Below are 27,287 nucleotides of genomic sequence, written 5' to 3' on the forward strand. Positions count from 1 at the left end.
TCCTGCCATCCCCAGAAACCTTCACTGCCCTCCCTCGAGAACAAGAACATCCTTCCTCAGAAAAGGAGACCAAAACTGCACACAATACTCTAGGTGTGGCCTCACCAAGACCCTTGTTAATTGCAACAACACAACTCTGCTCCTGTACTCAACCTCTCGCAATGAAGGCCAACATACCATTTGCCTTCTTCACCACCCGCTGGACCTGCACGCTTACCTTCAGTGACTGGTGCACAAGGACACCCAGATCCCTCTGCACACTCCCCTCTCCCAACTTACAGCCATTCAGGTAGTAATCTGCCATCTTGTATTTGCTTCCAAAGTGAGTCATAGAGGTTTACAGCATGGAAACAGGCTCTTAGAATCATAAAAACCCTACAGTGCAGGAGGAGGCCATCTGGCCCATTGAGTCTGCACTGACCACAATCCTACCCAGGCCCTAACCCCATATCCCTACACATTTACCCACTAATCCCTCTAACCTATGCACCTCAGGACCCTAAGGGGCAATTTTAGTACGGCCAATCAACCTAACCCGCACATCTTTGGACTGTGGGAGGAAACTGGAGCACTGGGAGGAAACCCACGCAGACACGAGAAGAATGTGCAAACTCCACAGAGACAGTGACCCGAGCCGGGAATGGAACCCAGTTCCTCGAGCTGTGAAGCAGCAGTGCTAACCACTGTGCTACCATGCCGCCCCAACTTGTCTTCAGCCCACCTTGTCTATGCTGCCCTTTTTTTTTAAAACCCCTAAGCTAATCCTAATTGTCTGCATTTGGCCCATATACCTCTATACTCATCTTACCCATGTAACTGCATATGCCATTGATTTGCCCACTCACCCAAACCCAGACCATAACAAGGTATCGCATGTTAGGTTGTTGCTTAAGGTTAAATCTCACAGGATCCAGGGTGAGGTATCTAAATGGATACAAAATTGGCTTCTTGACAGAAGCCAGAGGGTGGTTGTAAAGGGTTGTTTTTCAAACTGGAGGCCTGTGACCAGCCGTGTGCCTCAGGGGCCAGTGCTGGATCCACTGTAATTTGTCATTTATATTAATGATTTGGATGAGAATATAGGAGGCATGGTTAGTAAGTTGCAGATGACACCAATTGGCAAATTCCACATAGACAGTGACCTAAGCCAGGAATCGAACCCAGGCCCCTGGTGTTGTGAGGCAGCAGCGCTAATCGCTGTGCCGCCTCTTGCTGAAGGATACCTGCATCCTCGTCACAGTTCACCCTCCCACTTGACTACGCATCATCTGCAAACTTTGAGATGTTACATTTGTTCCCTCATCCAAATCATTAATATATATTGTGAAAAGCAGGGGTCCCAGCGCCTAATCCCTATGGCACCATTAGTTACTGTCTGCGAACTTGAAAAGAACCCATTAATTCCTACTTTTTGTTTCCTCTCTGCCAACCAGTTTTTTATCCATCTCAATACACCTCCCCCAATCCCATGCACTTCAATCTTGCACGATAATCTCATGCAGGACTTTGTCAAACGCTTTCTGAAAGTCCAAATATGCCATATCGACTGGCTCCCCCTTGTCAACTCTATTAGTTACATACTTAAAGAATTCCAACAGATTTCCCTTTTATAAATCTATGCCAACTCTGTCTGATCCTGTCACTGCTTTCTAAATGTTCCACTATAACACCCTTGATAATGGATTTGAGAATTTTCCCCACTACCGATGTTAAGCTTCCTGGTCCATAATTCTCTGTTTTCTATCTCCCTTTTTGAATATTGGAGTGACATTCGCTACCCTTCAATCTACAGGGACTGTTCCAGAGTCTGTAGAACCCTGAAGATGGCCACCAAGGCATCCACCATTTGTAGAGTCACTTCCTTAAGTACAATGGGATGTAGATTATCAGGCCCTGGGGGTTTATCCACCTTCAATCCCATCAATTTTCCCAGCACCATTTCTCTACTAATATTGATCTCCCTCAGTTCTTCGTTCTCACTAAATCTTACATTTCCCAACATTTCTGGCATTTGATTTATGTTCTCTTTTGTGAAGACAGACCCAAAGTATATATTCAATTGCTCAGCCATTTCTTTGTCCCCTATTATACATTCCCCCGTTTCTGTCTGTAGAGGGCCCACATTTGTCTTCACCAACCTCCTTCTCTTCACGTATCTACGGAAACTCTTAGTGTCAGTCTCCCCTGTGGGATCTTGTCAAAAGCTTTGCTAAAATTTATATAAACTATGTCGACTGCACTACCTTCATCTGCACACACAATCACAATTTTGAAAAATTCTAATAAATTGTTAGGCGTGACCTCCCTCTGATCAAGCCATGTTGACTTTTCTAATTAACCCATGCTTCCTAATTAACTCATGACTCATAATTAACCAATACCATGTTGACTCTCCTAATTAACCCATGGCTATTAATCCTCTCCTTGAGAATTTTTTTCCAACAGGGAGGCGATAGCCAAGAGGTATTATTGGTAGACTATTCATCCAAAAACTCAGCTTATGTTCTGGGGACCCTGGTTCAAATCCCGCCATGGCGGATGATGGAATTTGAATTCAGTTTTTAAAAATCTGAAATTAAGAATCTACTGATGACCGTGAAACCATTGTCGATTGTTGGAAAAACCTATCTGGGTCATTGATGTCCCTTTCAGGAAGGAAACATGCCATCCTTACCCTGGTCTGGCCTACATGTGACTCCAGAGCTACAGCAATGTGGGTGACTCACAACTGCCTTCCAAGGAAAACTAGAGAAGGGCAATAAATACTGGCCATCCAGTGATGCCCATGTCTCACGAATGAATAAAACAAATGTTCCTAACACTGGGTGAGAGTGGGTGTTTGTGTGTGTGTGTGTGAGATTGAGGGAGTGAAGGGCTGTATGTGGGGAGGTGAAGGGGGGTGGTGTGTATGGCAAGGTGAAGGAGTTTGTCAGTGGGGCTGAAGAAGAGCGTATATGTGCCTGTTTTCAACAATAAGAAGTCTCACAACACCAGGTTAGAGTCCAACCAGTTTATTTGATAGTAATCCCACAAGCTTTTGGAAATGGTGTTCCTTCATCAGGTGTGTGGAAGGTTCTGATCAGAGAAAGGCAATAAAGTCACACACAGTTTACAGAATACTGATTAGAATGCAAGTCTTTACAGCTAATCTGCTATTCAAGTCTCAAAGACGCAGACAGTGTGTGTGGAGGTAGTATTAAGCATAGGTTAAAGAGATGTGTATTGTCTCCAGACAGGACAGTAAGTGAGATTTTACAAGCTCCAGTCATGGGGGTTACAGATAGTGCGACATGAACCCAAGATCCCTGTTGAGACTGTCCTCACGTGCGGAACTTGGCTATCAGTCTCTGCTCAGCGACTCTGCGCTGTCGTGTGTCGTGAAGGCCGCCTTGGAGAATGCTTACCGGAAGATCAGAGACCGAATGCCCGTGACGGCAAAAGTGTTCGCCAACAGGAAGGGAACAGAGTTGCCCTGGTGATTGTCGTGCGATGTTCATTCGTCCGTTGTTGTAGCATTTGCATGGTCTTCCCAATGTACCATGCTTCAGGACATCCTTTCCTGCAGCATGTTAGGTAGACAACGTTAGCTGAGTTGTAAGAGTATGTACTGTGTACCTGGTGGATGGTGTTCTCATGTGAGTTGATGTCATCCATGTCGATGATCCGGCATGTCTTGCAGAGGTTGCTGTGGCAGGGTTGTGTGGTGTTGTGGTCACTGTTCTCCTGAAGGCTGGGTAGTTTGCTGCGGATAGTGGTCTGTTTGAAGTTGTGCAGTTGTTTGAAGGCAAGAAGTGGGGGTGTGGGGATGGCCCTGGTGAGATGTTCGTCTTCATCAATGATATGTTGAAGACTGCGGAGAAGATGTCGTAGGTTCTCCGCTCTGGGAAAGTACTGGACGACGAAGGGTACTCTGTACACCATGTCCCATGTTTGTCTTCTGAGGAGGTTGGTACGGTTTTTCACTGTGGCACGTCAGAACTGTCTATTGATGAGTTGAGCGCCATATCCTATTCTTATGAGGGCATCTTTCAGCGACTGGAGGTGTCTGTCGTGATCCTCCTCATCTGAGCAGATCCTGTGTATGGGGAGGGCTTGTCCGTAGGGGATGGCTTCTTTAACATGTTTAGGGTAGAAGCTGGAGAAGTGGAGCATCATGAGGTTACCTGTGGGCTTGTGGTACAGTGAGGTGCTGAGGTGACCGTCCTTAATAGAGATGTGTGTGTCCAAGAATGCAGCTGATTCCAGAGAATAGTCCATGGTGAGTCTGATGGTGGGATGGAACTTGTTGATGTCATCATATAGTTGTTTCAGAGATTGTTTACCTTGAGTCCAAAGGAAGAAAATGTCATTGATGTATCTAGTGTATAGCATCGGTTGAAGGTCCTGTGTGGCGAAGAAGTCTTGTTCGAGCCTGTGCATGAAGATGTTGGCATATTGAGATGTGAATTTGGCCCCCGTGGCTGTTCTGTGTGTTTGGATGAAAAACTGGTTGTTGAAGATGAAGACATTGTGGTCCAGGATGAAGCGGATGAGTTGTAAAATTGCATCTGGAAACTGGCAGTTGTTGGTGTTGAGTACTGAGGCAGTCGCAGCAATGCCATCGTTGTGGGACATGTTGGCGTAGAGTGCCGAGACATCCATTGTGACAACGAGTGTCCCTGGTTCAACTGCTCCATGTGTGCTGAGTTTCTGTAGGAAGTCCGCAGTGTCGTGACAAAAGCTGGGCGTTCTTTGTACAATGGGTTTCAGGATGCCCTCGACATAGCCGGAGAGGTTTTTGCACCGGGTCCCATTGCCCGATACGATGGGACGGCCGGGTATGTTTGCCTTGTGTATCTTTGGGACGCAGTAGAGATCTCCAATGCAGGGAGTAAGTGGGATGAGAGCACAGAGGGTGCTCTGAAGGTCCAGATCAAAGGTCTTGATCAGAGTGTTGAGTTGACGGATATGTTCTTTGGTCGGATCTGCAGGTAACTGTCTGTAGTGTTCCTCATCGTTTAGTTGTCGGTACACTTCTCTGCAGTAATCCATTCTGTTCAGTATGACGATGGCCCCTCCTTTGTCTGCTGGTTTGACGACAATGTTGCGGTTGGTCTTGAGAGCGTGGATGGCGTTGCGCTGTGCTTGGGTGATGTTCGGGGCTGTCTTGTGAATGCGGTTGATGAATCTGGTGTTGATGCTCTTCCTGATGGCTTAGGCATACTTGTCCAGTCGAGGGCAGTCCCGGAGGAGGAGGAGTCCTATTGGACTCTTTCCTCTTTGGCTACTGCACTGTGGACCTTTCTAGAACATAGAACATAGAACACTACAGCACAAACAGGCCCTTCGGCCCACAAGTTGCGCCGATCACATCACCTACCTACCTACAGACCTATCTATAACCCTCAATCTCATTAAACCCCATATACTCATCCAGAAGTCTTTTAAAAGACCCCAGCGAGTTCGCCTCCACCACCACTGACGGCAGCCGATTCCATTCACTCACCACCCTCTGAGTGAAAAACTTACCCCTAACATCACTTCTGAACCTCCCTCCCCGCACCTTAAATCTGTGTCCTCTCGTAGCGACCATTTCAAACCGGGGAAATAGCCTCTGAGAGTCCACCCTATCTATTCCTCTTAACATTTTGTAAACTTCTATCAGGTCGCCTCTCAACCTTCGTCTCTCCAGGGAAAAGAGTCCCAGCTCCCTCAACCTAACTTCATAAGGCATGCCTCCCAATCCAGGCAACATCCTTGTAAATCTCCTCTGCACCCTTTCAATAGCTTCTACATCTTTCCTATAGTGAGGCGACCAGAACTGCGCACAATACTCCAAATGAGGCCTGACAAGGGTCTTATAAAGTTCCAGCATTACCTCCCGACTCCTAAACTCAATCCCTCGATTAATGAAGGCCAGTACACCATACGCCTTCTTGACCACCTCCTCCACCTGCGAGGCCGATTTAAGAGTCCTGTGGACCCGGACCCCAAGATCCCTCTGCTCCTCAACACTACTCAGACTTCTGCCCTTGATAGTGTACTCGTTCATCCCGTTGGTTCTGCCAAAATGGACGACTACACATTTATCCGCGTTGAAGTCCATCTGCCACTTCTCCGCCCAGTCCTGCATCCTATCTATCTCCTGCTGCAACTTTTGCCATCCTTCCAGATCATCCACAACACCACCGACCTTCGTGTCATCAGCGAACTTACTTACCCATCCCTCCACTTCCTCATCCAGGTCATTTATGAAAATGACAAACAACAAGGGTCCCAGAACAGATCCTTGAGGCACTCCGCTGGTGACTGACCTCCATTCAGAAAAAGCCCCATCCACAACCACTCTCTGCCTTCTGCAGGCAAGCCAGTTCTGGATCCACAAGGCCAAAGGCCCTTGGATCCCATGCCCTCTCACCTTCTCAAGAAGTCTTGCATGGGGGACCTTATCAAACGCCTTGCTGAAGTCCATGTACACTACGTCCACGGCACTGCCTTCGTCAATGTGTTCAGTCACATTATCGAAGAACTCAACTAGGCTTGTAAGGCACGACCTGCCCTTGACAAATCCATGCTGACTATCCATGCTTTCTGTCGGCTGTTCTAGTTCATCGGCTGTCTCATTGTATTTGCTGTTGGTCTCTTGGGGTTTGTGGATGAACTTCCGCAGCCTCATTCACCTGATGAATTCTGTCCGCTGCGAGACTGATGGGGTCCATTTTGGTGGTGGGGCAGAAATTGAGCCCTCAGTTGAGAACTTCGATTTCATCTGGTTGAAGTGTGTAGTCTGACAAGTTGACACTGGACTTCCCTGCGGTGCTGCTGTTTTCTACTGTGGTGCTGGGAGAGGCTTGGTTGTTGCTGGTGGTGATGCCGAATTTCTCAAGTTTCCTGTTCTTGGTCTGCATGTAGGTGGTGTAGTTTCTTTGTCTCATTTGCTTGGCAGAGTTTCGCAGCTGGTCTGCGTCCTGAGTGCAAGTTGAGAATACGTATTCTGTCTTGGTTTCCAGGATGCGGCATTTGCTGTAGAGCTGGTGTATGAGGTTGTGGAGTGTGAGAGAGGTGCGACGGCAAAGTCTGTCAGTGTAGTCTGTGTCATAGGTTGACCTGAGTGGGTTCGTGATCTGTAGCCCTTTCGGTATCTTGTCTGCTTTCTTGCATCTTTGTAAAAACTTGATGCCTGTGTCAATATGAGCAATCTTCTTAGAGATCCACTTGGATCCAGCAGTGTGCGGTGTCAATGGTAGTCATAATGTAGAGAAGGCAGCGTTGGACGGTCACCTCAGTATCTCACTGTACCGCAAGCCCACAGATAACCTCAGGATGGTCCACTTCTCCAGCTTCCACCCTAAACACGTTAAAGAAGCCATCCCCTACGGACAAGCCCTCCGTATACACAGGATCTGCTCAGATGAGGAGGATCGCGACAGACACCTCCAGATGCTGAAAGATGCCCTCTTAAGAACAGGATATGGCGCTCAACTCATCGATCAACAGTTCCAACGCGCCACAGGGAAAAACTGCACCAACCTCCTCAGAAGACAAACACGGGACACGGTGGACAGAGTACCCTTCATTGTCCAGTACTTCCGCGGAGCGGAGAAGCTACGACATCTTCTGCAGAGTCTTCAACACATCATTGATGAAGCCGAACATCTCACCAGGGCCATCCCCATACTCCAACTTCTTGCCTTCAAACAACGCACAACTTCAAACTGACCATTGTTCGCAGAAAACTACCCAGCCTTCAGGAGAACAGTGACCACAACACCACACAACCCTGCCACAGCAACCTCTGCGAGGCATGCCGGATCATCGACATGGATGACATCAACTCATGTGAGAACACCATCCACCAGATACACGGCACATACTCTCGCAACTCGGCCAACGTTGTCTACCTGACACGCTGCAGGAAAGGATGTCCCGAGGCATGGTACATTGGGGAGACCGTGCAGACGCTACAACAATGGATGAATGAACACCGCTGAACAATTACAAGGCAAGACTGTTCCCTTCTGTTGGCGAACACTTTAGTGGCCATGGGCATTCGGTCTCTGATCTTTAGGTAAACATTCTCCAAGACGGCCTTCACGACACACAACAGCGCAGAGTCGCTGAGCAGAGACTGATAACCAAGTTCCGCACACATGAGGACGGTCTCAACAGGAATCTTGGGTTCATGTCACACTATCTGTAACCCCCATGACTTACCTGGGCTTAGAATATAGAAAATAGAACACTACAGCACAAACAGACCCTCCGGGCCACAAGTTGCGCTGATCATATCCCTACCTACTAAGCCTATCCATAACCCTCAACCCCATTAACAGAACATAGAACATTACAGTGCAGAATAGGCCCTTTGGCCCTCGATGTTGCGCCGACCAATTAAGAAAAAAGCAATGACCCTCTAACCTAAACCAATCCCTTTCCATCCATAAACCTATCCACGGACCTCTTAAACGCCACCAAACTAGGCGCATCTACAACTGCAGCAGGCAGGGCATTCCAATCCCTCACCACCCTCTGGGTAAAGAACCTACCTCTGACATCCATCCTATAACTACCACCCCTTAATTTAAAGCTATGTCCCCTCGTGCTAGCTCTCTCCATCCGAGGAAAAAGGCTATCACTGTCTACCCTATCTAAACCTCTAATCATCTTGTACGTTTCAATAAGGTGTCCTCTTAGCCGCCTTCTTTCTAACGAAAACAACCTCAAATCCCTCAGTCTCTCCTCATAGGACCTTCCCTCCATACCAGGCAACATCCTGGTAAACCACCTCTGCGCCCTCTCCAATGCCTCCACATCCTTCCTATAATGTGGGGACCAGAACTGTACACAATACTCCAAGTGCGGCCGCACCAGAGTTTTGTACAGTTGCAACATGACGTTGTGGCTCCTAAATTCAATCCCCCTACCAATAAACGCCAAGACACCGTGTGCCTTCCTAACAACCTTATCAACTTGATTTCCAACTTTCAGGGATCTATGCACATATACACCTAGATCCCTCTGTTCGTCAACACTATTCAGAGTCCTACCGTTAGCCCTATACTCTACACATCTGTTATTCCTGCCAAAGTGAATTACCTCACACTTTTCCGCATTAAACTCCATCTGCCACCTCTCGGCCCAGCTCTGCAACTTGTCCAAGTCTCTCTGTAAACTATGATACCCCTCTTCACTATCTACCACACCTCTGACTTTGGTGTCATCAGCAAATTTACTAATCCATCCTTCTATACCCTCTTCCAGATCATTTATAAAAATTACAAACAGCAGTGGCCCCAAAACAGATCCCTGAGGCACACCACTTGTAACCGAACTCCATGATGAATACTTTCCATCAACCACCACCCTCTATCTTCTATCTGCTAGCCAATTCCTGATCCAATTAACTAAATCACCCTCAATCCCATACATCTGCATTTTCTGCAGAAGCCTTCCATGGTGAACCTTATCAAACGCCTTACTAAAGTCCATATATACCACGTCAACTGCCTTACCCCCATCCACTTCTTTGGTCACTTTTTCAAAAAACTCAATAAGGTTAGTAAGGCACGACCTACCCTTCACAAAACCATGCTGACTATCTCCAATCAATTCATTACTCTCTAAATAACTATAAATCCTATCCCTAATAATTTTTTCTAATACTTTGCCCACAACAGAAGTGAGACTCACCGGTCTATAATTCCCAGGGAAGTCTCTATTCCCCTTCTTAAACAATGGGACAACATTTGCTATCCTCCAGTCTTCTGGCACTATACCTGTGACCAACGACGACCTGAAGATCAGAGCCAGAGGCTCTGCAATCGCCTCTCTTGCCTCCCAGAGAATCCTAGGGTAAATCCTGTCCGGCCCAGGGGACTTATCTATTTTCAAACCCTCAAGAATATCTAGCACGTCCTCCTTATCTACTTCAATACTATCCAGTTTACAACCCTGTAACCCAGTGTTCTCTACAACTACATTTACGTCTCCCTGCGTGAATACGAAGAGAAATATTTGTTCAGTGCCTCTCCAATCTCTTCCGGTTCCACACATAACTTCCCACTGCTGTCTCTGACTGGCCCTAATCTTGCCCTAACCAATCTTCTATTCTTAACATATAAAGAAAGCCTTAGGATTCTCCTTAATCCTATCAGCCAAAGTCTTCTCGTGTGCTCTTTTAGCTCTTCTTAACTCACTCTTTAACATCCTCCTGGCTAATCTATAGCTTTCCAGTAAACTACCTGAGCCCTCAAACCACATCCTGACATAAGCCTCCTTTTTCCTTTTAACCAGCGAATCAACTTTTTTAGTGCACCACGGTTCCCTTGCTCGACCATTTCCTCCTTGCCTGACAGGGACATACTTATCAAGGACTCGCAGTAGCTGCTCCTTGAATAAACTCCACATTTCGGATGTTCCCAGCCCCTGTAGTTACTGCCCCTGTGATACAGTCCTTGACTAATAATGCTACTCCTCCCCCCCTTCTACCTCCTTCTCTACTCCGACTGAAGCATTTGAACCCCGGAACCTGCAACAACTGTTCCTGTCCCTGCTCTACCCATGTCTCTGAAACGGCCACAACACCAAAGTTCCAGGTACTGATCCACGCTGCAAGTTCATCCACTTTATTGCGAATACTCCTCACATTAAAGTATACGCATTTCAAACCCTGCTCCACCCCACCCCCATGATGCCGTGCTTTGCAGTCCTCATCTATGACCCCCTCAATTTCATCCCTGCTACTCAGGATCCCACCGCCCCCCTCTGAATCAGTTTAAACCCCCCTGCATAGCCTTTGCAAATTTCCCCCCCAAGATATTGGTTCTCCTCTGATTCAGGTGTAGACCATCACTGTTGTAGAGGTCCCACCTACCCCAGAATGAGCCCCAATTGTTCAAGAACCTGAACCCCTCCCTCCTGCACCATCCCCTCAGCCACGAGTTCAAATTTTCCCTCTCTCTGTTCTTCTCTAAACTATCCCGTGGCACAGGCAAGAGTCCCAAGATAACCACTCTGTTTGATTTGGCCCTAAGTTTCCACCCCAACTCCATAAATTTCTGTTTAATATCCCCTTCCCTTATCCTCCCTATGTCATGTGTCCCCACATGAACTATGACTTGGGGCTGACTCCCTTCTCCCTTAAGAGTCTTGAGCACCTGCTCTGAAACATCCCAGACCCCAGCCCCTGGGAGGCAACACACCAGCCCTGAGTCCCTTCCATTACTGTTGACTCTCTTATCTGTCCCCCTAACTATGGAGTCCCCAATCACCAGGCCCAATCTTTTACTTCCCCTACCCACCTGAGCCTTCACAGCAGGCTCACCTCCAGAGACCTGCTCCCTTTAGCTATCTCCAGTTGATTCTTCCTCAGCTGTAGCCTCCAGGACAGAAATCTTATTTTGGAGGGGATCAGCCCTGGGGGATTGTCTCCCCGATTGCTTCTTACCCCTCTTCCTAGCAGTTACCCAAGACTCATTTTTAGGAGTGACTATCTCTTTGTAACTCCTGTCAATGTCCACCTCAACCTCCCAAATTATCCGGAGTTCCTCCAATTCCAGCTCCAGCTCCTTAACACGATCCTCTAGGAGCTGCAAGCGTACACACTTCCTGCAGGTATAATGAGCAGGAACACTACTGGTGTCCCTCACCTTGTACATACCGCAGGAGGTGCAGCTTACTGCCTGAACTGCCATCTCTGATACAATTTCCAGGAGGGAAAAAAAAACTTCCCACACACATTATTAGGTTAGAGGAGGGGGGAGGGTGGGATACTCTACCTGTGTAGAGGATCGGGTATCCTCTCTGTACCAATTTATAGGGTCAGAGAGACAAACAAAAAACTACAACTACTGGTAAGCCTCCTAATGATGACTTCCGGTTTCTAGCTAATTTAAAAAAAGGTACAGAAAAAACCACCGCTGCTCGCAACTTTAACTAGAAAGAAAAAGTTAAAAATTTACCTTTAATCTCGACCACCACACTCGCCCAAATCACTGCCTCTCCATGCTGCTCCACAGGAACAATGAGGCCGATACCCGGAGGTAAGTACTTATAAAGTTTATTTAAAAAATCCCATGTACTCATCCAGAAGTCTCTTAAAAGACCCCAACGAGTTTGCCTCCACCACCACCGACAGCAGCCGATTCCACTCACTCACCACCCTCTGAGTGAAAAACTTACCCCTGACATCTCCTCTGTACCCACTCCCCAGCACCTTAAACCTGTGTCCTCTCATAGCAACCATTTCAGCCCTGGGAAATAGTCTCTGAGAATCCACCCGATCGATATCTCTCAACATCTTATAAACCTCTATCAGGTCACCTCTCATCCTTCATCTCTCCAGGGAGAAAAGGCCAAGCTCCCTCAACCTATCTTCATAAGGCATGCCTCCCAATCCAGGCAACATCCTTGTAAATCTCCTCTGTACCCTTTCAATAGCTTCCACATCCTTCCTATAGTGAGGCGATCAGAACTGCGCACAGTACTCCAAGTGGGGTCTGACAAGGGTCTTATAAAGTTGCAGCATTACCTCCCAACTCCTAAACTCAATCCCTCGATTAATGAAGGCCAGTACACCATACGCCTTCTTGACCACATCCTCCACCTGCGAGGCCGATTTGAGTCCTATGGACCCGCACCCCAAGGTCCTTCTGCTCCTCTACACTGCTAAGACTCCTACCCTTGATATTGTACTCCTTCATCCCATTGGACCTGCCAAAATGTGCTTGTACAATGTCACTTACTGTCCTGTCTGGAGATAATACGTATCTCTTTAACCTATGCTAATGCTATCTCCACTCACATTGTCTGCATCTTTAAGACTTGAACAGCAGGTTAGCTGTAAAGACTTGCATTCTAATCAGTATTCTGTAAACTGTGTGACCTTATATGCCCTTCTCTGATCAAAACCTTCCACAGACCTGACGAAAGCTTGTAAGGTGAGACTTCTTACTGTGTTTACCCCAATTTAACGCTGGCATCTCCACATCATGACTGCTTTCAACAACAGAGGTCACAGTTCTGACACTTGTTATTTGACTAGTTGCTGGTGTTGTTTCTGATTCTGCTTTGCCCTTTTTTAGGATCCTTACTGGCAGAGGGTCAAAAAGCCTCTCCACTTGCTGGAGTGTATTCATGTCCTTCTCAGTGACTACGTGCAAGAACCCAATAAAGTTCCAGCCCATGAGAGGTGAGTTGTGGTTATGGTGATTATGGTGGGTGTTTTGGAGTATTAAGCACATGGTTACTCAGTGATTCATACAGCTCAGAAAAGCTCCTTCAGCCCTTCAAGTCTGCACTGACAATAACTTCCACAAAAGATGGGCCCATCCCATTCTCCTGTACTTGTCCCAGATCCTTGAATCTTTAATGTTTCAAGTGCTCATCAAAATATTTTTTAAACGTTGTAATGCTTCTGGTCCCCACTACCTTCCCAGTGCATTCCAGATTCCTATCACCCTCTACATAAAAACATTTTTTCTCAAATCCCCCATGAATCTCCTGCCCCTTACCTAAAACTCTGCCCCCTTGTGATTGATCTCTCACCCAAGGGGAACAGCTGCTCCCTACTCACCCTGTCCATATCTCTCATAGTCTAAAACATCTCAATCACTGCCTCTTACAGCAGTGCAGAGGGTGGACAATTTAGAGGGGACATGTAACGTATCACTGTGGGTGGAGCTCAGAAACAGGAAGGGCAGAATCACTATGCTGGGGGTATAGTACAGGCCACCAGCAGAAATATATTCCGATGGTAAAGAAGGAATGTAGGAAAAGGGATAACCAGCCGTGGTTATCGAAGGAAATAAAGGAGAGTATTAAATTAAAAGCTGATGCGTTCAGAGTGGCTAAAAATAGTGGGTGATTAAGATTGGGAAATGTTTAAAAATCAACAAAGAATGACTAAGAAGTTGATAAAGAAAGGAAGGATAGACTATGAAGCTAAACTAGCACTAAAAAAAAAGAAAAAGGAGGCTTATGTTCGGATGAGACTTGAGGGCTCGGGTAGTGCACTAGAAAACTTTAGATTGGCTAGGAGGGAGTTGAAGAGTGAGCTAAGAAGGGCTAAAAGAGGACATGAGAAGACTTTGGCTGATAGGATTAAGGAGAATCCTAAGGCGTTCTATAGATATGTCAAGAACAGAAGGTTGGTTAGGGCAAGATTAGGGCCAGTTATAGACAGCAGAGGGAAGTTATGTGTGGAACCGGAAGAGATTGGAAAGGCATTGAACCAATATTTCTCTTTGGTGTTCACGCAGGGGGACAAGAATATAGCTGAGGAGGACACTGGGTTGCAGGGGAGTAGAATAGACAGTATTACAGTTGATAAGGAGGATGTGCTGGATATTCTTGAGGGATTGAAGATAGATAAGTCCCGTGATCCGGATGGGATTTACCCTAGGATTCTCTGGGAGGCAAGAGAAGTGATTGCAGAGCCTCTGGCTCTGATCTTCAGGTCGTCGTTGGCCTCTGGTATAGTACCGGAAGATTGGAGGTTAGCGAATGTTGTCCCATTGTTTAAGAAGGGGAACAGAGACTTCCCCGGGAATTATAGACCGGTGAGTCTCACTTCTGTTGTGGGCAAGGTTTTAGAAAAAATTATTCGGGATCGGATTTATAGTTATTTGGAGAGTAATGAATTGATTGGAGATAGTCAGCATGGTTTTGTAGCGGGTAGGTCGTGCCTTACTAACCTTATTGAGTTTTTTGAAAAAGTGACCAAAGAGGTGGATGGGGGTAAGGCAGTTGACGTGGTGTATATGGATTTTAGTAAGGCGTTTGATAAGGTTCACCACGGTAGGCTTCTGCAGAAAATGCAGATGTATGGGATTGAGGGTAATCTAGGAAATTAGATCAGGAATTGGCTAGCAGATAGGTTTCAGAGGGTGGTGGTTGATGGTAAATATTCGTCATGGAGTTCGGTTACGAGTGGTGTGCCTCAGGGATCTGTTTTGGGGCCACTGCTGTTTGTAATTTTTATTAATGATCTGGATGAGGGTATAGTTGGGTGGATTAGTAAATTTGCTGATGACACCAAAGTCGGAGGTGTGGTAGATTGTGAGGAAGGGTGTCATAGTTTGCAGGAAGACTTGGACAGGTTGCAGAGCTGGGCCGAGAGGTGGCGGATGGAGTTTAATGCGGAGAAGTGTGAGGTAATTCACTTTGGTAGGAATAACAGATGTGTTGAGTATAGGGCTAACGGGAGGACTTTGAATAGTGTGGATGAACAGAGGGATCTAGGTGTATGTGTACATAGATCCCTGAAAGTTGGAAATCAAGTAGATAGGGTTGTTAAGAAGGCATACGGTGTCTTGGCGTTTATTGGTAGGGGGATTGAATTTAGGAGTCGCAGCGTCATGTTGCAACTGTACACAACTCTGGTGCGGCCGCACTTGGAGTACTGTGTGCAGTTCTGGTCCCCACATTACAGGAAGGATGTGGAGGCTTTGGAGAGGGTGCAGAGGAGGTTTACCAGGATGTTGCCTGGTATGGAGGGGAGGTCCTATGAGGAGAGACTGAGGGATTTGGGGTTGTTTTCGCTGGAAAGAAGGCGGCTAAGAGGGGATCTTATTGAAACATATAAGATGATTAGAGGTTTAGATAGGGTGGACAGTGATAGCCTTTTTCCTCGGATGGAGAAAGCTAGCACGAGGGGGCATGGCTTTAAATTAAGGGGGAGTAGTTATAGGACGGATGTCAGGGGTAGGTTCTTTACCCAGAGGGTGGTGAGGGATTGGAACGCCCTGCCTGCTGCGATTGTAAATGCGCCTAGTTTGGGGGCGTTTAAGAGATCCGTGGATAGGTTTATGGACGAAAAGGGATTGGTTTAGATTAGAGGGTCATTGTTTTTTTAACTGGTCGGCGCAACACCGTGGGCCGAAGGGCCTGTTCTGCGCTGTAATGTTCTATGTTCTAAATATAAAAAAGGACAGTAAGAGTTTTTATAAATATATAAAGAGGAGGCTGGATAGAGTGAATGTTGGACCCTTAGAGGATGAGAAGGGGGATTTAGCGGTGGGAGATGAGGAAATGGCTGAGGCCTTAAATAAGTTTTTTGCCTCAGTCTTCACGGAGGAGGGTGCAAATAGTTTGCCGGATACTAAAGATAGAAGGATGGTAGGAGTTGAGGGCCTGAATTCAATTACTGTCACTAGAGAGGTAGTGCTTGATAGACTAACGGGACTGATGGTAGACAAGTCCCCAGGACCGGATGGAATGATCCCAGGGTTCTGAAGGAAATGCCAGAGGTGATAGTGGATGCCTTAGTGTTTATTTACCAAACTTCGCTGGATTCCGGGGAAGTGCCGGAAGATTGGAAAACGGCTAATATTACGCCGCTGTGTAAAAAAGGTAGCAGACAAAAGGCAGGGAATTATAGGCCGGTTAGTTTAATGTCTGTTGTTGGAAGAATGCTCGAATCCGTCATCAAAGAAGAAATAGCGAGGCACCTGGAAAGGAATGGTTTGATAGAGCAGACGCAGCACGGATTCGTTAAGGGGAAGTCGTGTTTGACGAATTTATTGGATTTCTATGAGGATGTGACTAGTGCGGTAGACAGAGGGGAACCGGTGGATGTGGTATTTCTAGATTTTCAAAAGGCGTTTGATAAGGTGCCTCACAAAAGGTTGCTTCAGAAGGTTAGGGGGCATGGAGTTGGGGGTAAGGTGTTAGCGTGGATAGAGGATTGGTTGCCTAATAGGAAGCAGAGAGTTGGTATCAATGGGTGCTATTCTGATTGGCGGTTGGTGACTAGTGGAGTGCTACAGGGATCGGTGCTGGGGCCTCAGCTATTTACCATTTATATAGATGATCTGGAGGAGGGGGCTGAGTGTAGGGTGACGAAATTTGCTGATGACACGAAGGTAAGTGGAAAAGCGAATCGCGCGGAGGGTGTGGAAAGTCTGCAGAGGGATCTGGATAGGCTGAGCGAGTGGGCGAGGACCTGGCAGATGGAGTACAATGTTAGCAAGTGTGAGGTTATCCACTATGGCAGAAATAATAGTAGGAGGGATTACTATTTAAAGGGCGAAACGCTGCAGCATGCTACGGTGCAGAGGGACCTGGGGGTCCTTGTGCATGAGTCTCAAAAACCCAGTCTGCAGATGCAGCGGGTGATCAAGAAGGCGAATGGGATGCTGGCCTTTACAGCGAGGGGGATAGAATATAAAAGCAGGGAGGTCTTGCTGCGACTGTACAGGGCACTGGTGAGGCCGCAGCTGGAGTACTGTGTGTAGTTTTGATTGCCGCACTTGCGCAAGGATATTTTGGCCTTGGAGGGAGTGCAGAGGAGGTTTACTAGGCTGATACAAAGAACAACAACAACACAGCACGGGAAACAGGCCCTTCGGCCCAACGAGCCCGCGCCGCCGTCCTACTATCTCAGTGTCCTATTCATGATTTTAGTCTACGCCTAACGTGCGAGGATCAGGGAGGTCCAATTTAGGGACAATTTTAGTACCCAATCAATCAGCCTAAAAGCACATCTTTGGGGGATGAGGGGGTTGGACTATGAAGAGAGGCTAAATAGACTGGGTCTGTATTCGTTGGAGTTTAGAAGGATGAGGGGGGATCTTATAGAGACGTATAAGATAATGAAGGGGACCGATAGGGTAGAGGTAGAGAGACTCTTCCCGCTTAGAAAGGACAGCAGGACTAGAGGGCACAGCCTCAAGATAAGGAGGGGGGAAGCAGTTTAGATCGGAGTTGAGGAGGAACTTCTTCACTCAAAGGGTGGTGAATCTCTGGAATTCTCTGCCCGTTGAAGTGGTGGAGGCTGCCTCGCTAAATATGTTTAAGTCACGGGTAGATAGGTTTCTGATAGACAAGGGAATTAAGGGTTATGGGGAGAGAGCAGGAAAGTGGAACTGATCCACTTCAGATCAGCCATGATCTTATTGAATGGTGGGCAGGCTCGAAGAGCTAGATGGCCTACTCCTGCTCCTATTTCTTCTGTTCTTATTACCCAACAGCCAACGGGAAGTGAAGGAACAGATTTGTAAGGAGATTCTGGATAGGTGCAAAAAAAATAGGGTTGTTGTAGTTGGAGACTTTAATTTCCCTGGTATAGACTGGAAAGTGCTTAGGGCTAGGAGCCTGGACGGGGAAGAATTTATAAAATGCGTACAGGAAGGTTCTTTGGAACAGTATGTAGATAGCCCAACTAGAGAGGGGCCTAAACTGGACCTAGTATTGGGGAATGAGCCCGGTCAGGTTTTCAAAGTTTCAGTAGGGGAACATGTAGCAAATAGTGATCACAATTCTGTAAACTTTAGGATAGTAATGGAAAAAGATGGGTAAGGTGCTGAATTGGGGAAAGGCTAACAATAGCTGGATCTGGCAGGAATTGGTGGCTGTTGATTGGGAGAGGCTGTTCAAGGGTAAATCTACATCTGGCATGTGGGAGTCTTTTAAGGGGCAGTTGATAGGCCTGCAGGACAGGCATGTGCCTATAAAAAAGGAAGGATAGGAAAGGTAGGATTAAAGAGCTGTGGATAACCAGGGAAACTGAGGCTCTGATCAAAAAGAAAAGAGAGGCATACGTTAGGTGCAGGCAGCTACAAACAGATGGAGCACTGGAAGAATTCAGAGAAAGTAAAAAAGAACTCAAATGGGGGAGTTAGAAGGGCAAAAAGGGGTCATGAAATGTCCTTGGCAGACAAGATTAAGGAGAATCCTAAGGCATTTTATTCATACATTAGGAACAAAAGAGTTGTCAGGGAAAAAATTGGACCTCTCAGGGACAAAGGAGGGGATGGGGGTACCATACGCATACACACGGGCCAGGGTAGGTGTAGGAAAATGCTTCGTTAAGATGGCAGTGCGGGCTCGTTGGGCCGAAGGGCCTGTTTCCCATGCTGGGTTGTTCTTTGTCTTTGTTCTTCTTTGTAATTATGCTTAGAGCCCAAGGGAACAGGGGAGATCCTAAATGAATACTTCGCACCAGTATTCACAAAGGAGAGGGATGTGTTGATTGGGAGTGTCTCGGAGAGGTGTGTTGACCCGTTAGAGAAAATCTCTATTACAAGGGAGGAAGTATTAGGTTTTCTAGGGAACATTAAGACTGACAAATTCCCAGGGCCTGATGGCATCTATCCTAGACTGCTCAGGGAGACAAGAGATGAAATTGCTGGGCCTCTAACAGAAATCTTTGTCTCTTCACTGGACACAAGTGAGGTCCCAGAGGATTGGAGGATAGCAAATGTGGTCCCGTTATTTAAGAAGAGTAGCAAGGATAACCCAGGTAATTATAGGCCGGTGAGCTTGACGTCTGTGGTAGGGGAATTGTTGGAATGGATTCTTAGAGATAGGATATATGCACGTTTAGAACGGAATGATCTCATTAATGATAGACAGCATGGTTTTGTAAGAGGGAGGTCATGCCTCTCAAATTTGGTTGAGTTTTTTGAGGAGGTGACAAACGATTAGCGAGGGAAGGGCCGTGGATGTCGTCTATATGGATTTTAGTAAAGCGTTTGACAAAGTCCCTCATGGCAGGTTGGTGCAAAAGGTTCAATCTCATGGGAAAAAAGGAGAGCTAGCTAGATGGGTGGAGAACTGGCTTGGCCATAGAAGACAGAGGGTAGCAGTCTTTTTCTGGCTGGAGGTCTGTGACTAGTGGTGATCTGTAGGGCTCTGTACTGGGACCTCTGCTGTTTGTGATATATATAAACGATTTGGGAGAAGGTGTAACTGGTGTGATCAGTAAGTTTGCGGGCGACACAAAGATGGCTGGACTTGCGGATAGCGATGAACGTTATCAGAGAATACAGCAGGATATAAATAGGCTGCAAAATTGGGCAGAGAAATGGCAGATGGAATTTAATCCAGATAAATGCGAAGTGATGCATTTTGGAAGAACTAATGTAGGGGGGAGCTATACAATAAATGGCAGAACCATCAGGAGTATAGACACACAGAGGGACCTGGGTGTGCAGGTCCACAATCCTTAAAAGTGGCAGCACAGCTGGAGAAGGTGGTGAAGAAGGTATATGGCATGCTTGCCTTTATAGGACGGGGCATAGAGTATAAAACTTGGCGTATGATGTTGTAGCTGTATAGAACGTTGGTTAGGCCACATTTGGAATACTGCGTCCAGTTCTGGTCGCCACACTACCAGAACGACATGGAGGCTTTGGAGAGAGTACAGAAAAGGTTTACCAGGATGTTGCCTGGTATGGATGGTCTTAGCTATGAGGAGAGATTGGGTAAACTGGGGTTGTTCTCCCTGGAAAGACAGAGGATGAGGGCTGACCTAATAGAGGTATATAAAATTGTGAAGGACATAGATAGGGCAAACAGTGGGAAACTTTTTCCCAGGTCGAGGTGACGAACACAAGGGGTCACAGGTTCAAGGTGAGGGGGGCAAGGTTTAACACAGATGTCAGAGGGACATATTTTACACAGAGAGTGGTGGGGTCCTGGAATGCACTGCCAAGCAAGGTGGTAGAGGCAGACATGCTGAGATCGTTTAAGACTTATCTAGATAGTCACATGAGCAGACTGGGAATGGAGGGATGTAAACGGATGGTCTAGTTGGAAGCATGAGCGGTGCAGGCTTGGAGGGCCGAAGGGCCTGTTTCCTGTGCTGTACTGTTCTTTATTCTTTTGTTCTTGATCAGTTGGGCCAGTGGGCTGATGAATGGCAGATGAGTTTAATTTAGACAAATGCGAGGTGATGCATTTTGGTAGATTGAACCAGGGCAGGACTTACTCAGTTAATGGTAGAATGTTGGGGAGAGTTACAGAACAAAGAGATCTAGGGGTACATGTTCATAGCTCCTGGAAAGTGGAGTCACAGGTGGACAGAGTGGTGAAGAAGGCATTCAGCATGCTTGGTTTCATCAGTCAGAACATTGAATACAGGAATTGGGACGTCTTGTTGAAGTTGTATAAGACATTGGTAAGGCCACACTTGGAATACTGTGTGCAGTTCTGGTCACCCTATTATAGGAAGGATGTTATTGAACTAGAAAGAGTGCAGAAAAGATTTACTAGAATGTTACCGGGACTTGATGGATTGAGTTATACGGGCAGGCTGGATAGACTGGGACTTTTTTCTCTGGAGCATAGAAGGCTGAGGGGTGATCTTATAGAGGTCTATAAAATAATGAGGGGCATTGATCAGCTAGATAGTCAATATCTTTTCCCAAAGGTAGGGAGGGTCTAAAACTAGAGGTCATAGGTTAAAGGTGAGAGGGGAGAGATACAAAAGTGTCCAGAGGGGCAATTTTTTCACACAGAGGGTGGTGAGTGTCTGGAACAAGCTGCCAGAGGCAGTAGTGGAGGTGGGTACAATTTTGTCTTTTAAAAAGCATTTAGACAGTTACATGGATATGTTGGTATAGAGGGATACGAGCCCAATGTGGACAACTGCGGCTAGCTTAAAGGTTTCTAAAGAAGAAAGGGCGCATGGACAAATTGGGTCGAAGGGCATGTTTCCATGCTGTAAACCTCTATGACTCTAATCATGTTCCCCTTCAGCCTTTTTTGTAATAGAACATAGAAAACTACAGCACAAACAGGCCCTTCGGCCCACAAGTTGTGCTGATCATATCCATACCTACCAGGCCTATCTATAACTCTCAATCCCATTAAATCCCATGCACTCATCCAGGAGTCTCTTTAAAGATCCCAGCGAGTTCGCATCTACCACCACCGACGGCAGCCAATTCCACCCACTCACCCCCACCCTCTGAGTGAAAAACTTACCCCTGACATCTCCTCTGTACTTGCTCCCCAGCACCTTAAACCTGTGTCCTCTCGTAGCGACCATTTCAGCCCTGGGAAATAGCCTCCGAGAATCCACCCTATCTATTCCTCTCAACATTTTATAAACTTCTATCAGGTCGCCTCTCAATCTTCGTCTCTCCAGGGAGTAGAGACCTAGCTTCCTCAACCTATCTTCATAAGGCATGCCTCCCAATCCAGGCAACATCCTTGTAAATCTCCTCTGCACCCTCTCAATAGCTTCCACATCCTTCCTGTAGTGAGGCGACCAGAACTGCGCACAGTACTCCAAGTGGGGTCTGACAAGGGTCTTATAAAGTTGCAGCATTACCTCCCGACTCCTAAACTCAATCCCTCGATTAATGAAGGCCAGTACACCATACGCCTTCTTGACCACATTCTCTACTTGCGAGGCTGATTTAATGAAAACAATCCAAACCTATCTAATAGTAGAAGAGTTGGGAAATCATGTTGAAGCTATATAAAATCTTGATCAGGCCACATTTGGAGTATTGCGTGCAGTTCTGGTCACTGCGCTACCAGAAGGACGTGGAAACTTTGGCAAGAGCGCAAAGAAGCTTCACCAGGCTGTTGCCTGGTCTCAAGACTGTTGGCTATGAGAAGAGGTTGAATAAACTGGGATTGTTTCACTGGAAGGATGGAGACTGAGGGGAGACCTGATAGGGGTCTACAAACTTGAGAGGCATTGGAGGATAGCCAGTGTTGTCCTGTTATTTAAGAAGGGTAGCAAGGATAACCTGGGTAACTAAAGGCCACTGAGCTTGATGTCAGTGACAGTGAAATTGTTGGAGAAGATTCTTAGGGATAGGTCTTATTAGCGACAGATAGCATGGTTTTCTGCAAGGGAGGTCATGACTTACTAATTTAACTGATTTTTTTTTGAGGAGGTGACAAAAATGATTGATATGGGAAGGCTGGGGATGTTGCCTGCGTGGACTTTAGTAAGGAATTTGACAAGGTCCCTCATGGCAAGCTCTTACAAAAGATTAAATCATTTGGTATCAGGGGTGAACTAGCTAGATGGCTTCAGAACTGACTTAGCCATAGAAGCGGTCACAAGCATTCAGCCTCTGAGCTTCAGGTAAGCATTCTCCAAGACGGCCTTCACGACACACGACAGCGCAGAATCACTGAACAGAGACTGATAGCCAAGTTCCGCACACGCGAGGATGGCCTCAACCAGGATCTTAGGTTCATGTCACACTATATCTGGGACTTTTTTCTCTGGAGTGTACAAGGCTGAGGGGTGATCTTATAGAGGTCTGTAAAATGATGAAGGGCATAGATCAGCTCGATAGTCAATATCGTTTCCCCAAAGGTAGGGGTGTCTAAAACTAGAGGGCATAGGTTTAAGGTGGAAGGGGAGAGATACAAAAGTGTTCAGAGCAGCAATTTTTTCACACAGAGGCTGGTATCTGGAACAAGTTGGCAGCGGTAGTAGTAGGAGAGGGTACAATTTTGTCTTTTAAAAAGCATTTCGACAGTTACATGGGTAAAATTGGTATAGAGGGATATGGGCCAAATGCGGGCAATTGGGGCTAGCTTCAGAGATTAATAAAAAGGGCAGCGTAGACAAGTTGGGCTGAAGGGCCTGTTTCCATGCTGTAAATCTTTATGACTCTATCTGTAATCCCCACGACTTGCCTGGGCTTGCAAAATCTCACTAACTGTCCTAGCTGGAGACAATACACATCTCTTTAACCTGTGCTTAACCCTCTTGCCACTCACATTGTCTGTACCTTTAAGACTTGATTACCTGTGAAGACTCACATTCCAACCATTATTTTGTAAATTGAGTTTGAGCTTTTATATGCCTTGTTTGTGAACAGAACTCCCACTCACCTGATGAAGAAGCAGCGCTCTGAAAGCTAGTGGCTCCTGCTACCAAATAAACCTGTTGGACTTTAACCTGGTGTTGTGAGACTTTTTAGTGTGTTTAGCTATAGAAGACAGAGGGTAGTGGTGGAAGAGTGTTTTTCTGGTGGAGATCTGTAACTCGTGGTTTCCCTAGAGATCAGTGCTAGGACCTCTGCTGTTTGTAGTATGTATAAATGACTTGGAAGAAAACGTTACTGGTCTGACTAGCAAGTTTGGGGATGATTCTAAGATTGGTGGAGTTGCAGATAGTGATGAAGATTGTCAAGGAATACGGCAGGATATGGATAGGCTGAAAAACGGGGTGGAGAAACAGCAGATGGAATTTAATCTGGACAAATGCAGGATGATGCATTTTGGTAGATCCAATTCAAGTGGGAGCTACAAAATAAATGGCAGAACCATCAGGAGCATAGACACAGAGAGAGATCTGGGAAAACAGATCCACGGATCCTTAAATGAATCCTGTGGAATTCATTACCATAGGAAGTTGTTGATGCCAAAACATTTAATGCATTCAAGAGGCAGCTGGATATAGCACTTGAGGTGAATGGGATCAAAGGTTATGGAGAAGAAGCAGGATTAGGCTGTTGAGTTGGATGCTCAGTCATGATCATAATGAATGGCAGACGGGGCATCGAGTATAAAAGTTGGCGAATTATGTTACAGTTGTATAAAACGTTGGTTAGGCCACATTTTGAATACTATGTCCAATTCTGGTCACCACACTACCAGAAGAATGTGGAGGTTTTGGAGAGAGTGCAGAAAGAGTTTACCAGGATGTTGCCTGGTATGGAGGATATTAGCTGAGGAGAGATTGAATAAACTGGGATTATTCTCCTTGGAAAGACAGAGGCTGAGGGACGACCTGATAGAAGTTTATAAAATTATGAGGGGTATGGATAGGGTGAACAGTTGAAAGCTTTTTCCCAAGGCAGAAATGACAATTACAAAGGGACACAAGTTCAAGATAAGGGAGAAAGGTTCAGTGGAGATGTGCAAGGAAACTTTTTTTACACAGAGTGGGGTGGCAGCCTGGAATGCACTGCAATTGAGGTGGTTGAGGCAGAAAAGTTAGCGACATTTAAGACTTATCTGGATAGACACATGAACAAACAGGGATAGGTCTTGATAGGACAAGGTGATCGGCACAGTCTTGGAGGGCCAAAGAGCCTCTTCCTGTGCTGTTCTGTTCTTTGCATAGACAAGGTGGATAGTCAGAGGCTTCTTCCCAGGGTGAAAGTGTCAATTACAAGGGGGCATAGGTTCAAGGTTATAGGAGGAAAGTTTAAGGGAGATATGCGGCGGAAGTTTTTCCACACATGATGTGGGGGGTGCCTGCAACGATCTGCCAGAGATGGTGGTGGAAGCAGGCACATCAGCAACATTTGAGAGGCATCTGGATGGATACATGAATAGGAAGGGAATGGAGGGTTACGGACTGAGTAAAGGCAGAAGTTTTTTTTAGTTTAGTTAGGGCATCATGATTGGCCTGGGCTTGAAGGGCCGAATGGCCTGTTCTTGTGCGGTACTTTTCTTTAAGAAGTCTCAAAACATCAGGTTAAAGTCCAGCAGGTTTACTTGGATTCACAAGCTTTCGGAGCACTGCTCCTTCATCCACCCCAGCCCAACGCTAGCATCTCAACATCACAACCCAAGCCTATCTAGTCTCTCCTTATAGCTCAAATGCTCCATCCCAGACAACATCCTGGTGAATGTTCTCTGTACCCCCTCGAGTGCTGTCACATCCTTCTTAGAATGAGAAGAGCAAACCTGTACACGCTATTTTATTCTTTTGTTTATTCATCCATGGGACATGGCCATCACTGGCTGGCCAGCAATTATTGCCCATACCTAATTGCTCTTGTTCAGAGGGCAGTTGGGAATCAACTACATTGTTGTGGCTCTGGAGTCACATTTGGGCCAGACCAGGTAAGGATGGCAGATTTCCTTCCCTAAAGGACATTAGTGAACTAGTGATTAGCTGTGGCCTCACCAATGCTTTGTCCTCCTGGCTCTTATACTCTGTACCACAGCTGATAAAAGCAAGTATCCCATCTGCCTTCTTAACTCCCCTATTCACCTGCTCTGCCAACTTCAGGGATCAGTGAATAATTACCCCAAGATCCCTCTGAGCTTCCCAGTGTCCTGTCATTCATTAAATACTCTCTCATCTTGTTCCTTCTTCCAAAGTGCATCACCTCCCACTTGTCAGGATTAAATACCAACTGCCCCAGATGGAGTGATAGGCCAATGGCTCTTTGTCCACTGATTGGCTAGCAGCTTTGATTGGTGATTGGCCAGGGGCTGTGGGCATGGTGATTGGCTGTCAAACACTTGGGGCAAAAGGAATCAAATTGACAGGTAGGGGGGGATCAGGCTATTGAGTTGGATGATCACAATGAATGGCGCAACAGGCTCAAAGGGCCAAATGGCCTCCTGCTCCTATTTTCTATGTTTCTATGACACTTGAGAATATTTTTTCTGTTTCAGACGGCGATTCACCAACAGCTGCCTGGATGCAATTGGCCGATTCCTTGTTGAACTTCAGTCTATGAGTCCTACCAGCAGCTTACAGACAACAATTGGAAATTTCAAATCACTGCAGGCAAAACTGGACCGCCTGCACTGACCGTCTTTCTGCGTGTCTGTACCCTCCAGACTCTCAATGAGAGATGTGGCAGAATATTGCTGCTGTCTCCATGGTACTGTGATCCACACGGTGTTTTCCACTGCTCTGTAGCTCATCTCTGTCATTCTGTTAGTGATGGGCCTTCCACATCGTTTCTATTTATCTTCCAGCAATTGAACTGAAGGGGTTGCTGAGATTTCCAGTAAACTTACTGTGGGATTCAGTCACGGCACATTGGCTACACTTGGCAAGTGTCTGTGGTACTCAGCGGGTCCTCTGGAATGAGAGAACTTGACATCAGTGATTTGACTTGGAGCCCCGAACGTGGCATCTTGTTCCATCGATACGTTTGAGAATTCTTCAGAGGAAAAAAGTCATCAGATTAGACACCCCCAACTCTGCCCTATGTGGGACTGAATCAGGGAGAATATTCTGTGCAAGAATCCCAATACACTTGTTTTTATGTAATTGATATAAAATGTTTTTTCTCATTGTAAAGAACTTTCCAGAAAGGAAATTGAATAAAAGTGTAACTTGGATAATTTGAGATGTGGGGTTGGCAATGTTTGATTTTAACCACATTAATCACATTGGCAGATTCCAGCGCAAGGGGTCACTCACAGTCAAGCTTCCAGATACGGAGATGCTCACACTGAATTTATGTTTAAATACTGCACAGTGTTTTTTCTTACTATCAAGGGAAGACATATTGCTGTCCAAGCAATGATATGGGGCTAACAACATCTGCCAAACCAATATGCTGCTTTAGCATGTTTGATGGGGACAGTGTAGAGGGAGCTTTATCCCATACCTGACTCTGTGCTGTACCTGTCCTGGGAGTGTTTGATAGGAACAGTGTGGAACAAGAGCAAAGAAAATGACAGGAACAGGCCCTTTGGCCCTCCAAGCCTGAACTGATCATGCTGCCTGACTGAACTAAAATCCCCTACACTTCTGGGGACCATATCCCTCTATTCCCATCTTATTCATGTATTTGTCAAGACACCCCTTAAAAGTCACTATCGGATCCGCTTCCATTACCTTGCCTGGCAGC

The 27,287-nt window shown here is 46.3% G+C and overlaps 1 protein-coding gene across 1 annotated transcript in view; it reads left to right on the forward strand.

Moving 5' to 3' along the window:
* The window catches only part of nup155 (nucleoporin 155), a 242,618-nt gene extending 215,838 nt beyond the window's left edge, over window positions 1-26,780 (forward strand). The window contains exons 33-34 of the mRNA XM_080189562.1: window positions 13,062-13,168; window positions 26,095-26,780. Coding sequence (XP_080045688.1) covers window positions 13,062-13,168; window positions 26,095-26,233 — 246 coding nt within the window. The 3' untranslated portion in view covers window positions 26,234-26,780. The remainder of the gene's footprint in view (window positions 1-13,061; window positions 13,169-26,094) is intronic.
* Window positions 26,781-27,287: the final 507 nt, after the last annotated feature.

This window comes from Carcharhinus amblyrhynchos, chromosome 5, assembly GCF_965287045.1.
Source record: "Carcharhinus amblyrhynchos chromosome 5, sCarAmb.v2.hapA, whole genome shotgun sequence".
NCBI classification, from domain to species: domain Eukaryota; kingdom Metazoa; phylum Chordata; class Chondrichthyes; order Carcharhiniformes; family Carcharhinidae; genus Carcharhinus; species Carcharhinus amblyrhynchos.